Source organism: Eucyclogobius newberryi, unplaced genomic scaffold (assembly GCF_026437365.1).
Source record: "Eucyclogobius newberryi isolate DKJ021-1_F unplaced genomic scaffold, fEucNew1.0.hap1 SCAF_1, whole genome shotgun sequence".
NCBI classification, from domain to species: domain Eukaryota; kingdom Metazoa; phylum Chordata; class Actinopteri; order Gobiiformes; family Gobiidae; genus Eucyclogobius; species Eucyclogobius newberryi.
This window is the reverse complement of record NW_027315723.1, coordinates 40,487,807-40,505,418: the sequence shown is the minus strand read 5'-3', so window position 1 is coordinate 40,505,418 and position 17,612 is coordinate 40,487,807. Positions and strand designations below refer to the sequence as shown.

Here is a 17,612-nt window from a genome sequence, read left to right as displayed (position 1 = left end):
TTTGGTCATGCTTTTACTTATGGGTATTTTCCAGATTCCTTTTATGTAGAAATTCCCTTTTTTTTAATGTGTATCAAAGATGTGTTTCTATGCTACGGGATTCTCCTGAAATACTACATGCCTGTTTTGCCGCTTCACATTTTATTGCTGTAACTCGAACCCAGTCATTATGTCCACCACATGAGCAAAAATATGGCCATTCAATGTTATTTTCAACCAAACATCTGTGACATAAGACATGTTTTCATTTGTGAAGTCTGCATGTGTACGTAGCCATTACCTCAGTTCTGAGTGTGGTATTTGAAAGGGTCATTGAGGCTGTAAAGGTAGTTGTTTGTTGACAACTTGAACCTAAAGTGCACTTTGTGAGGAGGGTTGGTTTGAAGGGGACAAGTTAAATATCTTTGAAAACCCTTGGATTAAATTGAGTAAAGCGAAACTATGGATTAAATCACTGCTGTGATTTTGGTGTTGTGGGAAAGATAACATTTATTTTATAACTATGGCATAACAATATAATTGCAGTATTATTTTCAGTGAATTCAGAGTAAATTCACTAAATGTAACTATTATTACACATTATGCATGTTTGTATTTTTAGAGGATCTCCAATCCTCTCTCCGTGATATGAGTCTATATGGTTTAACTGATTTTGATTATTTCATGACGCATTTAGCAGTTTCTTTTTGCTAAATCATACACTGAAAACAAAATGCTGTTTTGTTTTCATTGTTTGGTCTGTTTCCATCATCACCGCTCATCTCCTGACCATGTTGTGGTTTTATGACCTTTTTACAGAGGAAATGCATGACTCTAGGCGTGATTTATTGTTTCAGCAGGAAACTCATAAGGAAAAGAGTGAGATGACAAAACCAGAAGTGATCAATATTTGGACAAAAGGATATGGCCCTTTATGGTCCTCAACATGGCTGACAATGTGATTTAAAGGAGCAGATGGAGCACAAGGGGACTATTGGTGTTAAAAGAAAGTAAATGAGATGTAATTCTAACCACTAAATCAATGATAATTCATAAAGCATGTTTTGACATTCAAATTAAAGTCATAACATGGAGCATAGTTCGCTGATTTAGAAAATAAATAAGATATACCGTAATGATGATCATGATTATCATTGATTTTATTATGATGACACTTTTGAGAGGTCAGTGTTGGACCCCAGAGTGAGGAACCCAGAGTCTGTACAGAACCTGAAACTCCATGAAGAAGGCCATCAACTATCACCTCCTACTGTTGTAAATGCACTTTACAAGCAATTTTGGCACCCTTGGTGCTTTAAAATGACTTAGAACTGTGTTCAGAGACATTTAAGATAGTTTTTCCTGGATGTGCTTTTGAACTTCTCAATCTCATTCCACACTGATGGGATCAATGCTCTTTACAAATACTATTTTGTGTAAAACATGTGACTTGTCAGTTGTGAATGGGAAAGCCCTGATGTATTATATATATATATTCAAATTTGATGGACAGCCAAGTGTCGGGGCTCTTTGTGCAGTTAAATGAATGCCAGATTGGAAGCAGGCTATGTCAGTGTCATTCTCTGTAAAGTGGCCCACAGTGCTCCTCACACACCCTGTAAATCTCTGTACACAAACACCAGAGAATGGTCTCTGTAATTTGGGTCAGTTACAAGGTTACAAGGGTTCTAAATAATATTTTGTTAACGAAAGGTATATCTGAGACTTCAATTTAAAACTGTTTAGTTACGGAGTATTTATCCTTATATATAAAAAGTAATGTGTATTAAAATAAGATCTGGTCTGGATCACAGAGATTGCTTGAATTATGGTATTCACAAAGAATAGTAGATCAATTAAATCTTCAGGGAAGTCTGGTATTTTGAATCTGCCCACGAAGCAATCCAGAAGGACATTTAGATTTAGTTATTAAAGTTGCACATTATGTCAACAAAAAATAGATCTTAAAAGAAGTACTAAATCTTACAGGTGCACAATTTTAACTTTTCAGGTCAAGGGTCCGCCACTTGGCTTAGCCTATTACAAGATAACAGCATTTTCTGTATCTTACTTACCCATACTTTGGGGAAACCAGTAGTCCTAGTATGGAGCCAGGGTGTACACCACCCTCTCAAATATGTATGATTATCAGTGCTCGTGTTTGGGTTTCACTCCAAGCAGAAACACTTGTGGCCCCTGTATTTGCTTTGCGCTGAGTTTGTTTCACTGACCGGCCTCCTATCAGGTAGCATTAGCATGACCAGGAACCATTAAGTTATTAGCTCACTTAGCCTTATCTGCCCATTGATTTTAATTTAAAAAAATAAAAAACCCAACTGCATTTTTGTTGAAATGCACACATAGTTTTCAAACACTTCTGATAAGGTGAGAGGTGTCAGAGTTGGCTATTTCTGTAAGAGGCAATTAGGTTGTCTTTGTGCTGACAGAAACTTGAAAGTGGCAGGAGTATCAAATATGTGTGGATTCTGGCTTTTTGAAAAAAAAAAAAATATATATATATATATATATATATATATATATATATATATATATATATATATATATATATATATATATATATATATATATATATATATATATATATATATATATATATATATATATATATATATATATATATATATATATATATATATATATATATATATATATATATATATATATATATATATATATATATATATATATATATATATATTAAAAAAATAAATAAAATTAGATTTTGATTTGGTCTTGATATAACATTGTATGTCTTGAAATAATTAAGCTAAAAACAATGGCGGCTAGCGTCAAAGATGATTAGCAATATTCTGAAAGAAATTTAAGCTTTGAAACAAAATATGGAAAAGTGATGAGCACTTCTTGGATTACTTCCTAATAGCAGCACAAAGTATGGTTGATTTAAATATTAACTTTTGAGCTCTGGAGATGGAAAATGTAAAACTCAAACAACAAACAAAAATAATAACTGAAACAAAACACACTAGGTATATTTCTAATGAATAAACCAGATTGAAAAATGTGTTTGGTATAATGCAGAATTTTGTGTGCCATAAAAGCAAACTAGTACAGCCCAGCATAGCCTTGTGTGTTCTAGTGGTTCACTGATATTGTCCAAAAGTAGGTCAGACTTGGGTCTGCACATGTGCTCATAATCAAATCGTCTTGTTGAGGAGAAGACTGTTTCACAGCATGTTGCATTTGGGATGCTTTACTTCCATCTTTGTTTTCTTGGCAAATTGTCCAGGCAAGATGAAAGCTTGAACACAGCTACTTTCAGTTTATTTTTACTGGCACATTTTGATTTCCATAACACACTTTGAAACCTATAAAATACTAAGTTATTAAGAGATCAGAAGAGGTTAATGAAGGGGGAAAAAGTTAAACTAACTGTACCGTGGCATCAAAATTATTAAACGTCATTAAAAAATACATTAAAAACTGAATAAAAATAATAATAAAAAGAAATGTAAAACATAAGAAAGATAACATAATTTTAAGAAACGTTAGGTAGTAGGAAATGCTACCGGTAGTCAGTAAAGTAAAATGTCTTGAAACTCGCTACCCACCAGGATGTTACTATTGTTAATGCTACAATATTTTACTGTAATTTGTGAATGCAATATTGTTTAGTCTCTCACTGGTTCTCGTACACATGTATTTCTCCACCACATCAGAAAGCCTCTGCTCCATTGTTCCTCCTCTCATTGTTTGTTCAAAGGCTGTCTCATGTATTTGGGCTGCCCTCAGGACTAACATTGGGCCTTCTGTTGAAATTATGTCGCCTTTGTCCTTTACCGTAAAACATTAGAGGAACCTCACAGCTGGAAATTTGGGGTATTTTCACACATACACCATTTTGTACAGTTCAATAAAACTCGAGTTCAGAACACCTACACAGTCCATACCGAGACCCATGTTTGGAGATGGCGTCAGTACGATTCCAAGTGAACTCCAATGCGGTTCGCTTGTGGTGTGAACGCGAACCAGCCTTGATTCGGCCCAACTAGTGATTCATGCTCTAAACAGGCTTCCGTAGCGCACTGAACGCAACCACTTTAAACCCCAGTGTGACGATCAAAACGGGGGAAATGGATGGCAAGTGAGGAGGAAATTTTATGACAGTCTCTATCATCAGTCACAAATATTTTCAGGCTAATTGGTGAACACAGCCTCGTAAAGTGTACTTTAGTATAATGGTCTGCTGGCCTGTATTGTCATGTCTTACCTTGATCCGCGTCTTTATAACCCCAACATCAGTAATAAAGTTGTAATATTGCGGTGGTTTGTTCGGCCGCTCACATCATGCAGCGTCACGGTCACTGAAATAAACTTTCTCCTGCTCCGATCCATTGTAGAAAAAGGTTCAGTTGTAGTCATCTGGACACCGTTATAGAGAAACAAGACATTTTGACTATCATCCAAGAGTCATTCTCGATTTGAGAATGACAATACCATGAAGACACATGGACATTTTAGTTCTGTAGGGAGGGCATTATGTTAACTAATGCAACTTTTCCATTTTGGTGATGGTGACTCATCCAAATGCAATTACAAATGTATTTTTGTCCTTCATTCAGCCCTTGATTTTTATTTTCTGCTCTTTCTACCGATAGATCCAAAGTGCCTTTTTAAATGTGACTGGTCCGTGATTCTTTTACATCACATGTTTTTGAACCTGGTCTCTTGCTGAGGAGCTTTGAAGTGATAGGGTTTGAAGGAGCATGAGGCTTCTGTGGGGCCGTCCTGCAGGGCATCTGACTGTTTTCACAACACACCAGTGCTGGGCCTGTGTCACCACTTGCTTTGATGGTGAACGCTGGCTGCTGTTAGAATAGGCTCAGCTTTCCCCTCTCGCATCTCTGCCTTTGTTATGCAGAGTGGACATGGAATTGAATACTCAAATTGTGTTTTCAGTTGTAATAATCAAGCACGTCAGTGTCTTTCCATGGTGTTGGAATCAAACGGTAATTATATTTACGTTGCTAAATTTAATGTGCCAAATTTATGAAAATTTTGTACATTATTCAGGAATGTTAAAGCTTTTTTGTTAAAGATCTTTGAAGCTAAGCAGACCTACACTTTTTATACCACCCACCCATGTCGGTGTAATCCCTCATTCGTCCAGGCGTGTTCCATAGTAGAAAAAGCTTCAGTTGTAGTCATCTGGACTCAGTTTGAAAAAATAGACGTTTCGACTCTCATCCAAGAGTCATTGTCAATAAAAGAATTTAGATCGAGAACTCCGATATTAATACTGTTCTGTGGTAAGACCCACCCATTGGGAGGAGCCTCCCACCCATGTGATAACATGACTATATTATACTATATAATTCAGCCAAACCCGTGACTTGCAGTATTAAAACATGTGTCATTATTGCCGTTAGTAACTCTACCATTGCTCGCCTTGTGCGTCCCCTTTGCCTTGCCAGTTGGCCGTATGCTGTCTAACGGATCTTTGTCTGTGGACATTAGATTTGGGCCAGTTTGGCACCAGCCCGGTGCCAAAGAGCCTCCTGTCTGTATACATCCTCCACAGTAACACGCTTCTCTCCTTCCAAGAAATAGTGCCCTCTTTCACCACCGCATCCAGTTCTTGAAGAGACCCACAGTAATCTTGTTAGCTCAATCTGCTGCTCGCTTGTAATGCTTTGGAAAACATCACCCTGCGAGGGAATGAGCCTTGTTCTTTTGACTTAAAAACAAAAAAACAATATTGTTGTTTTTGTTTTTTAAGTCAAAAGAACAAGGCTCATGCATACACACAGACGCATACACACAGACGCATACACACAGACGCATACACACAGACGCATACACACAGACGCATACACACAGACGCATCGGTGTTTTATGTTTTTATTTATGGACATTTATGGACAAATGCAAAAGCAAATTCCATTCCAAGTAAAGTGGTAACATCTCCATGGAGATGAGCACATTCTATAGTACACCTTGTATCTCAAATGTGGTGTTGGGTTTTACATGTACTCATACTTTCTGCTCCTCTCTTCCTCAGACGACTACACCTACCTCCCCGATGCGCTGCCTCCTCTGCCTGAAGTGCCGGACGCCGTGTCGGACCTGAGCTCGCGGTGCCTGCGTAGCCCCGCCTACCGCCACACCCCCTCCCGCTACAGCTCCTCCCACAGCATGGACTCCGCTTTGGACGCCGCCGACCGCCCCATCAGCTACACCTCCACCTCCTCCTCCGCCTCCTCCCGGGACAGCCACTGCTCGCTGGGAAGCCGCTCCACCCTCGTCTCCGCCCCAATGTCCGATCGGGATTCTGGGGCGATAAGGCTGGAGCTGGTCCCGGCCAGGCAGCTGGAAGAGGGGAGTGATGGGGAGTCCAAAATTGGGCAAGGGAGACAAAGTAACACCCAGACACCAACAACAACAACAACAACAACAACAACAACAGAGCTGAAAGAGGTGTCCATGAACGGGACGGGGGGACAGGGGCAGAAGACGTATGTGGACAGGGTGGTGCAGGAGATTTTGGACACGGAGAGGACGTATGTGCGCGATCTGCAGAGTATTGTCGAGGTAAGAGACGCAATGTAAGAAAGTAATTGAAAGCAGGCGGTGGTAGGGAATGGGAAATGGGAGCTGTGAGAGAGATCAAAGATGGAGCATGGTTTGGAAGGTTTATAAAAGAAGTAGGACGAGGTCGAAACGCATGATGAGCAAGAGGTTTTTATGACCTACGACATGGAATTTATACATATGTTTTCCAAGGACATCCACTTTATGTCATCTTTCATCTTGTTCTTGCCTAAAATCATACCAGGCATAATATTTGTTTCATTCCTGTGTTTTTTTTTAGCTGAAAACAACACTCGGTTTCAATTGCTCATGCCCAGATACTTTCACGCAAGCGCTGAAGTTGCAAAACTAACCAAAGTCCGTGAGAATTATGTATTTCAAAATCGGAGCAGAACCAATGGAACTCTGATTTAATCTCTCATTATCATCAAAGTTACCTATTTTACATAGATTCTTATTCTGTGAACTAGTCCAAGTTCGAAATATATTTACATTCATGCTGTGCAAACAGCACACAAATCTTACTTAAAGATTACGTTTTAAAGAGTTAATCAAGGCCAAGATTATTTTCACAACAAAGCACTCTTCTTTACTCATCTTTTAGTGCTATGTTGACAATCGCCATGGTGCAAATTTTCTGATGAAACTTGCTTCTCTTTCCACTTTTGCCAACAGAGTGCATCAAATCAAACTAAGTTGGCACTGAAGCATTTGTATATGCTTTTTTACTTATTATAACTTTAAATAATTTACATGGAAAGAAAAGAAAAATGCCAAACCTGATAACAGGGGCTGCACCATCATCTGGCAACAGTAGTGGTAGTTTAAATGAGGCTTCAACAGCTGCTGCTTGCATTATAGTTGGTTATTTGCTGAAAATGCATTGTAGTAAAGGCCATTTCAATGTCTGCTGACGCAATGTATGCTCTTTAAAAACGCAGATGAGCTCCTGCAAACATGCATGAATGAAGAAAAAGACATTGTTTTAATGAGTAAACATGGACTTTTTTAGATTCCGACCACATTTGTTAGATGAACTCGACTCTCTCACACGTTTGGCTCTGATTCTTCTTGACAATAAAGTCACCTGCTTTAGCTCGCGGGCGTGGTGCGCTCACGTTACATGCCGACTCTGGAGGACAGTTTGTAGCTAGCAGCACAAAACCAAACTCCACCGCCCCGTGCACTCCCTCCACAAGCTTTGAACTTTTCTGACACACATTGCATTCTCTTTTGATGGGAACAGATTTAATACTGGTCGGAATTAAAGCTGTCTGTTTATGAGTGTTTGTCTTTCTGTGGGACCGCTGCTTTCCCTTTTTCCTATTGTGAACAGATGTGATTCATGCCATACTGCAGATCTGTTCCAATTGCATGTGAAATCTTTCCCTAAATGTCATGATAGTAATTTTATTTATGGTTTTGTTCATTTTTAATCTTGCTCTCATCAGATATAAAACCATCAAAATACTATGCAAGCTTGTAAAATCCAACTGGCCGCATTAGAAAGAATAGGAATTACTATTCAAATTGTGTAATCATCAATTATTGAGACTTTTAATGTAATAAAACATGCTAATCTTGCAGTTTTTATTACAGTAAATGTTCTTGTTCTATGATGTGTTTTAAAAATATTAACTGGAATTCTAAGAGATAATTTTGCTAAGTCACTATTCTTTATTACACCTCCAGTGATTTGTCTACCAGCATTAGTCAACAGTCATTTCAAAATCAAGTGACATTCATCTAAATTCCATCTCAACCTGCCATCAAATGATCTAAATTGCAAGTTGAGCTCCAATGTTTTTCTGTTCAACACATTCTGAAATGTTACACCGTCCTCTCTTCGGTTTGTGTCACGTGCACTGAAGTGAGTATTACATTTAAAACACATACACCACATTTAAATCCCTGTGTCTTAAACATGTTGTTGGTTAATTGTTAGTTTTAGACTGATGATTGCTAAAAATGTAAATTTAACAACGTTAATGGTGCACTATGTAACTTTTCATGTAGATCCTGGAATGCTCTACAGTACATTTAATAACATACACAGGTTTTTATTGATAAGAACATACAATGAATTTCCACAAGAGCAGCGACACAAACATGGCCGAGTTAAAGGCTAGAGATTTGCGGGGCAAGAAAAAGGAGGAGCTGCTCAAACAACTGGATGATCTGAAAAATGTCCTCCGTGTGGCCACAGTAACTATAGGAGCCGTGTCCAGGCTCTCAAAGATCTGTGTTTTCTGCAAATACATTGCCAGAGTCTTGATTGTAATTGACTTGACACAGAAGGAGAATCTGAGGACGTTCTACAAGGGGAAAAAGTACAAACCCCTGGACCTGAGGCCAAAGAAGACCAGTGCTCTGCGTCGTTACCTCAACAAACTCCATCACAACTTTGCAAAGCTTGGGGCTTTTTGTAATGTTCAGATAAAGTTTGTAGAAAGGGAAAAAGAAAAACATTGAAAAACATGCATTCTGTGCTGCCCGATGGCCGAGTGGTCTAAGATGCAGCACGTATGCCAGTTCTGTGCATGCCTCAGCGTTGTGACATCGATTCCTGGTTCTGCCATTTTGCCTAATGTCCTCCCTACTCTCAATCCCATTTCACACTGCCTAATCAGATGAAGCCATACAAGTTTAAAAACATCCTTTTCACAGATGTGACCTGTGACTTGTGCTGGTGGCGTAACCCATTTGTCTCCATGGAGATATACATTGGATGCTGTACTGTGGAACATTCCAAGCAAAACAATCTCCTTGGACCCACCACCACAAATGTTACATAGTGCACCTAAACAATGTAATTTAAGCATATTTTAGGTCTTCTTTATATATTAGTTCTACTCTAGATTTGACCCAAACCTTAAATGTGCTCATGTTTTTGGCCCGTATTGGCCTCTGAATAACAGGAAGGCCACAGTCCCAGCAGACGGGATAACTGCTCCAGTGAGGTTAGGCTTTGGTGTTTTTGGCCTGTCGCTCTGATGAATGTCCCACCCACCACTCCCCCTCCTCTCACCGGGACAGAGGTGAAGAAATGCCATGGAGGAGGAAGAACGGAAGAGGGATTTAACTGTCAAGATAGCTGTGCTCAAAGCAGGTTAGAAAAACACTGGGCAGAGCAACTGCAACTAATAAACCTGCCAAGTGTCTGCTGCAGAGTCTAGACCACCCTTAGGTTCAAATGGAGTTTGGGACATGAAGGTGCTTGCTTCAAGTGCCCTGAAAATGCAAATGTATTTCTATGACTTCTGTTTCCAATAAGCAAACCTACTGGGAAAATACTTAATTTATGCCTTAACTTTATGACTAAAGTTATTCGTTCTGACAGGGGGGAAATGGTCACCATACTTGATTAGTTAGAACTCGGTGTGATCCATGACTGTAGACAATCACTTCTCATGGTGCAACAAAGGGTCCTCCTGTCCATTTTCAATCCTGCTGCACAAAGAGTTCTGTCTTTTTGAGAGAGCAGGACATCTGCTGAATCAACTTTGAGCGAACCCAGAATCAGAAGTAGAAATGGTTATAAAAAATAAGAAACTAAAATTACGTACCATTATTAATACAAAACATCTGTCTTTTATCCATTAAACCCTTGCTAAAAACCTATATAAATGTAACTTAACTTTAAAGGTGCCATAACATGCTTTTTTTTCACGTTTCGTAGTCTATCCTAAGCGTATAATTGATAAGGGTTGTGCAACACCCTTAACATAATAGTTAAAAATATCACTGGGGGTGGGGGGATGGTGACGCGTGCTTGCCCTTATGACGCGGTCTTGCACCCACCCCCCGTCAGTTCGGAGATTCGCGGAAAGGAGATAGTCTGTAATATAGCTAAAAACTGCGGGAATCAATCAAAAAAACACTCTGGGTACATATATGAAGCACAAATAGCAATGCAAGAAGGTTAAAAGCTCTGAAAGTCGATTTTGCATGTTATGGGACCTTTTTAAAAGTGCCTAATATTATGCAATCTTTGTGTTCTCTTTTGCATCACTTAAAATTACTTTCTTAATATGTATTTTGTTCAAAAAAGTCTTCAAATGCAGCGAAAGACACCTGCTTGATTTAAAATAGATTTTTCATTCAACTCCAAAATATAAAAAAAAAACATAATAAATGCCAAGGCAATGGTGTCTACATATTTAAGTAAAATAAATATACATTTAAATTTGTTCGGACTGTGCTAAAGTGTGAGCTAATGTGTTTGCCTGTGCATTGTCTAGACTTCCTTCCACTTTAATGTTGGAAAATGTCGCTCCGCTAATGGTTAACGTGAGCATGCATCAAGTCCTTACATGTTGTGCCTTCTTGAGTTCAGATTGGAGGAGGTTAGCGTGAGTTGCTTAATGCTACTCTTTGTTCGGCTCGGCTCGAGCTGCTGAGTGACTTGGGCCGAGGGCGGGTCAAATGTGCGACCCTGTGGCTAATGGAGCATCACCTTACTAACCAGCTTGTCCAATTGGTGCCGAAATCTCAATATGACCCCGAGCTCGACCTTTTGTGTTAGCGCCATCTTATCTGTCAACGTGACTCAGCTCTACTTCCTTTATGCCCTACGCTAAATATTTGTCCAAAGCTAATACCAGCCGGGTTTCATTCATAAAGTTGTATTTGTCGGATTTTTCATCTGTTATAGGGTCATTCAATATATATAACACATTTGTCAGTGCAAAATACAATACACAAAGGGGAAAAATTGTACAGTTTATTTAAAGGTGCGCTATGTAACTTTTCTTGAGTTTCTGTTTGTCTTAATTGAGAATGTTCTTTTTTTTTATTGCTCAAAATGACCTTTGGAAAGTGTAATCCTCACTGTAAGTGGAGCGGCCTCACCACAGATCTGACCTGTAGCTTGGCTTGACAGTGCTGCCTGCTTGTCTCCATGGAGATAGACAAGTTTGATGCCGTTCTATGGAACATAACATCTCCATCAAAACAAGCAGGTGGCGGACCAACCGGAAAAGTTGTTGTTGTCCCATTATTTCCTCCATCAACTTAAAATTGCGCATCTACAAATCCTCCAGCTTGGTACGTCCAACCTGAACCCAAAAGTCTGAATGACGCAATCTAACGCCTGTACACTTTAGCACTGCGTTTCTGGCTCTGCTCCATGTGGCTGTAATAATGGGGTAATTGGGGCATTACGGAACACAAGCCACTGCGGTAGACTGGCATTAGTCAACCAACTTGGGGGAAGATCCAGCTTTTATTTTCTGTTTTTGGATCTTAATGAACCATATTCTGTTGTGCTTGCTAGACCACAGTGAGAGTCTGCTCTGTCTTGTATACAGATAGCCAGACATTACAACGTTTACAGCCAAAGCTATGGTTGCACACACATTCAAACGGATGTGTGCTAACTGTATCATGCTGTTTATAGAAGCTCTGGAGGACCATAAAAACTAACCAGGTGATAACACTATACAGATGGCTCTTAGTTGTGAAGTCAATTGTACGAATGACAGTAGAAATTAGCCTAATTGTAGTATGTAATTGACCGTGTGTTTAGGGGTGGATGATGATATGGTATTTTATTCTGATAACAATCCAATCAAGATGTTTTAATTGTAAATTGTTATTGTTTTGAACGACTAATACTTAAAATAAAAATACAAAATAATCTGTTTGATTTCTCTCTGTATATGACTCTGTGTTGGGTGGTAATGGCTGGTGTCAGTGGGTATACTGTATGTAGACTGGTAGATGAAACGTAAGGGCAATGGGTCTGAATACCTCTCAAAAAATACAGATGTAATAATGTAGTTCTTCTGCGTCTTTAGGACTACCTGGAGAGCATCAGTGAGCAGTCTGTGTCTGCCCTGAGCCCCGAGGACAAAGGCTCTCTGTTTGGGAACATCCAGGACATCTACCTCTTCAACAGGTCAGTGTTTAACACCTCTCACTCCACCTTTATTTTCCATATTTATGTTGATCAATTGTTCTAGCAACAATGTCCCTATATATTTGGTTTGAGTATCTTTGTCATTTGCCTAAATAGAACTATAGTTTAATGAGTAAGCACATTTACCCTCCGTGCGCCGCTGTTGACCATCACCTGAGGTATCGCCTGAGGGAAAAAATAATTGTACTGCCCCAATCATAAAAGGGTACAATGGGACCCTGCGAGCCTCTAGCCCACTCTCTGGAGCTTAAGCCTGCTGGACATGCAGGCAGAGGTCAGTGCACATACTCTTAGAACTACAGTTACATGGGAACTTTCTATGTCGTATGTCCTCCGCCCCAGGGCACCACCTGCCAACATCGCCAAGAGCACCCATGGGCGATACAGCTGAAGCTCTCTTGACGAGGCTGCCTTTTAGGCTTGCCGGAGGAAGCGATTGATCAGTGGGTGATTACGGGTGGAGTAGCCTACAAAACTTGATTAGCAACAATTATTTAAAATTCAAGCATATATTTAGAGTTGGGGCCAAACTAATGTATTACATCTACATAATTGATGATGTAGTATAAACATTTTACAAATTTGGTCCATCCATCCATAGTGTATGACATAGGCTTGCATTTACTTAAAACACCATTCAGTCCTGAAACAACCCTGTGTTTTTCATAACCAATAAACCATGTCCGTCTGGGATTGTAAAAAAAAAAACAACAGGCTGCTGCTGGTGTGCACCTGTGGACTTCTGGGAAAGGTTTATAATGGTCAGGTGGAGCTGTAATCATCTCCACACTGGTGTCCACTGGCTCTACTCACTCGAGGTCGGTCAAACACACCACTGGTGGTCCTAACTCAAACAGCACATTTCCCTGGCCGCACCTATTCATTTGTGAGCAACAGACTGTCGGCCAGTAAAAAGGAAGGAGAAAAGCAGTTTAGAGCTGTTCAAGTGACCTCATGAGACAGTTATTTAACAGTAAATTTACGCCTAAGTGTTTAACTGCAAGAGTCTGACGTGTGCTGTTTCAATACAAGGAAGTATGTGCATTATCAGTGGACTTAATGTGGATGACTCAGAAATGATAGAAGCTTAGATATAACAGACTGGAAGATTAGTCAGATGAAAAGGGCAGAGAGTCTTAGAATTAAAGATTTTCAAGATGCCAACTAACTGTATTCTACAGTTAATGTATTCATTATTGCCTAAAACAATATGTATGACTTTCAATCTGCGTTTTTCATTATATTCAAAAGAAAAATCCACTAATGTTGAACTTTTTCATTTAACACAGCGACAAGGTCCAAAATACATATTCCTTATCTTAAAAATAATCTTAGAGTAGTATAGTTTCATTTGTAGATTGATTTCACCATCAGCCTGTTTTTGTTGTTGTTTTTTTTTCCTTTTTGTCCAAAACTTCTGCATTTTTAGCTTTTGTTGGGTCTCAAAACAATTCATCAAAGTTCTTCATCAGCCACTTTAATGCCATTTTCTATTACCTTAATATTCATCATGTATTATCTTTTTCAGAAATCTCCTTGAGGAGCTGGAGAGGTGCAACACGGACCCTGTGGCCATCGCCGAGTGTTTTGTGTCCAAGGTAAAACATGCCCGACCTCGGTTGTTTCTCTCTGTGTTAAATGTGACCTTGTGCCGTGCCTGCCTGAGCCTGTTCGCACTCACAGCTGCTTCAGGGACGCAGGCATGCACACGGTCACGGAGGTTATGCAACGAGCAAATCATACAGGAGCGGGGCAACCTAAAGGTGCCGAGAAGGAGAGATGGAAGCGTTAAAATGTTCTTCCATTAAGTATTTGGTTGGTGAAGATGGTTGGATCGATGTCTGTGTTCAATCAAAACTGTACTTAATATTGATGGTTGATTATTTTCACTATTTTATCTCTCTATCTCTATCTCTATCTCTATCTCTATCTCTATCTCTATCTCTATCTCTATCTCTATCTCTATCTCTATCTCTATCTCTATCTCTATCTCTATCTCTATCTCTATCTCTATCCATCTCCTTTTGAACAGGACATTACATGACCAAAAGCTGTTTATAATGGGAGGGGTTTTTTGGACACAGAGCCCACATCGACCCGTGGATGTTTACTTCTTCCCTTGGCTTCTTAATGCTTTTCTAATCTCCCCATCGGACGCACCACTTCCTCCTCCTCAGCTGGGCCGTGTTCTTTCATAAATCTACTGTGGTGTGCAGGGTTTTGTTGTTTTGGACTCATTATGCAAATGTGTACGGGGAGCCGCTATAAAACCGAGTGAGTCAACAGCAGACGAATTTAGCGCTGGTGGTGTCGTGCGCGGTCAGACTGTTTTGTCACGGTGCTGGGTGCGAGGGCGGTCAGGGCGGAGGGACTGGGGTTTTCGGGGAGGAAATGGTGGAATGCACAACAGGCGTTATCATGGGACATAATCAGACGGCTCTATTTACAGCAGGGAGGATGGAGCGGTGACATGTTGTGCAGAGGCAGGGAAGTATCGTTTTGGACAAAGCTGCTGAGTTTGAGTTTGTGTGAAACTGAAACCAATCAGTGTGGCATTGTGTTGTAAAACATAAGTATTTACTAAGTCTTTGTTTCTTTCTTAAAGCAATTTCTTTTTAAATGATGGTAAATGTAAATGTGCACTTTTTACAGTTTTTAACATGTATTCAAAGATTGCAGATGGCAACTTCTGTGTAATTTTGCACTATCGATTGGCTTTAGAGCAACTCGGTGAATAACTCGTAGAAAAACAAAAGCTAACCTCATGTGTCATTTAATAAAAACATTTATTGCGTGGTGAGGCGGGGATAAACCTAGAGTAGTTTAGTTTTTTTTTAGTCTAGTCTTTATTTGTCAGGGACCATGTACAAAATCCTCAATCTTCAAGAGAAAAGATGATCTGCCCAGATTAGTTACTGCTACTTTTCCTAATCTGCAGTCTGAATACATCACAATAATAAAAGTACATATTGCATTACAATTACAACACATTACATTTCATTATTTACATTAGCTCAGTAAAATAGAGTTACAGAATGAATATAAACACAGCTCCAATAACGGGGGAGTTTGCTTCATTTTGCCCATATTTCAGCTTTACTTTAAAACAGCCAAGTAACGATAAACTGTACAAAGTTGGGAATTTTATAACTTGAAAATGAGTCCTAACCAGAGAGTCCTCTTTGCTTTGAGCCTTTCAAAACACTACACTACTGTTATATTGTATTTTACTGTTAATGCCTGAAGCAATCTGCGTTCAACATTTACTGGAATTTGACATTACATTCAACAACTTCCTCTTGACATTGAACCCCTGCTTTTGTTGTTTCCCAGGTTTGCTCCTGGTAAAACGGCCGTAACCCAATACTTAACCATTAGCCGTTAGCTTCTTTGTGTTATTTTAGGTTAGCCACAGTTGCCAAGACCCTGCCAAGCCAATGAACTCTTATTCACTATGCACACACACTCATGCTTTCAGCTAATGCTTTTCTTTGTGTTTGAGGCGCCACAAATCACAAAGCAAGAAGGCACCGGCCCAGTTGTAAATCTTATTTGATAATTGCCTAACTGTCTCTCCTTCTGTTCAGCTCAATCCAAGCTGTTGACTAAGGCTCTAAGCGTTTATGGCTTGCTGCTCACTGACTAAGGGACATTGGTTTCAGTAGTTGTTGTTTTTTCCCACTCATAATCTTCCAAGTTTCACCTCTTATTGTACCTGTGAGTCACTATGGCCGATCCATTCTCGAATTCCTGAACAGTTTTCCCGTAAAATGTAATCAAAAGATGAAACGCAAAACATTAAAGGCTGAATCAGAATCAGTTAGAGGTTTATTGCCATTGTCAGAGAACAGAATTCCCAAACTAGGAACTTGCTTTGGAATTAAGGTGCAACACACAACAATGAATAATGAATGGTTCATGTAGGGTTTGGGGAGAATGAGGAGCAGTGCATGTGAACTGACCAGAAGTGTAGAAACTAAATCTAGTGCGCAGTGACACGTGTGAAAACGACCTTAGAGTCCACTTCATTTCACCCCCCTCAAAGTAGAAGTGAACCCTGTTGGGCAACGTCAAGGACAACCTCTCCAGAGTTCACCAATCTCAGCAAGTGTGAACACAGCCTTAGTCTATAGCCCACTTCAAAGCTCAAACACTTGGTTCAACCTCGTGATGTCATTCAGTGGTAGTGCGTCTGTGTGTTTACAGTCCATCCATCCTCATTGGCCAGACTTGACCGGATCTTTATTTTTATGAAATTTCCCCATGTGGGACAATAAAGGACAATAAATAAAATTTCCTTTATTGTCCCATGTGGGACAATAAAGGAATATCTTATCTTATCTCTTATCTTATCTTATCATTTTCAGCATTTCCCAAACCGCTTACACAAAGCTAGGATCTTTTGTTTTTGCCACATTTGAACTATATGTATAATAAAGCTATGGTTTCCGGCTTCGGTAGGATTTGTTTCTCCAATTGGGACCAACTTTTCAGATTTCCAAAGCACTTTTAGTTTTGTAACAATCATTAAAGAAAGAGTATGTTAAATAAAACCTATGGCATTTACTATTTAGTGGTACTACTACTAACTACTCCTGCTACCTATTACTTCTACTATACTACCAACTAATATTACTACCTACTACTGTTACTACTATTACCTACTTCTATTACTACTACTACTACTATTATTATCATTAATTCTACTACTATTATTGACTACTTCCTACACTATTACTTTTGGACATTTGTAATTTTATAATACCCCTTCTATCTCTTGTAAATACTTCAAGACTTTTGTGATTTTGAACTACTAATAATTACATCTTCAGTCACAAGTGTAACCCTTGTAATAATAAGTAGAGGCTGTCGTAATATTGTGTGTGTTTTTTATAAATAACAAATTTGCCACCTATTTTGAGGAAATGTAAAAAAATGCTTGCACGAGTCAAACTATCTGCGTGTTGAACTAGCCTCTGCGTGTCATCAACAGTGGACGGAGGGTGGCACATCTGGTTGTGTTTTAGGTTTGTGGCTGCAGACTGCTGGAGACACACAAGTCAACGCTGCTCTTCAATTTACTCCCTTTTCCACAAAGCACCTGGGGCAATGCTGACTCCGTGTGTTCCCCTCACATTCTAAT

General features: G+C 39.3%; 1 protein-coding gene across 3 annotated transcripts in view; it reads left to right on the top strand.

Annotated features, from left to right (window-relative positions):
* Positions 1–17,612, top strand: part of LOC140360966 (pleckstrin homology domain-containing family G member 1-like) — a 52,848-nt gene that overhangs the window by 16,543 nt on the left and 18,693 nt on the right. For all 3 annotated transcript variants that reach the window (XM_072446513.1, XM_072446494.1, XM_072446503.1), the window contains exons 2-4: positions 6,020–6,549; positions 12,348–12,448; positions 13,998–14,067. In XM_072446513.1, the coding sequence (XP_072302614.1) occupies positions 6,154–6,549; positions 12,348–12,448; positions 13,998–14,067 (567 nt within the window). In that variant the 5' untranslated portion in view covers positions 6,020–6,153. The remainder of the gene's footprint in view (positions 1–6,019; positions 6,550–12,347; positions 12,449–13,997; positions 14,068–17,612) is intronic.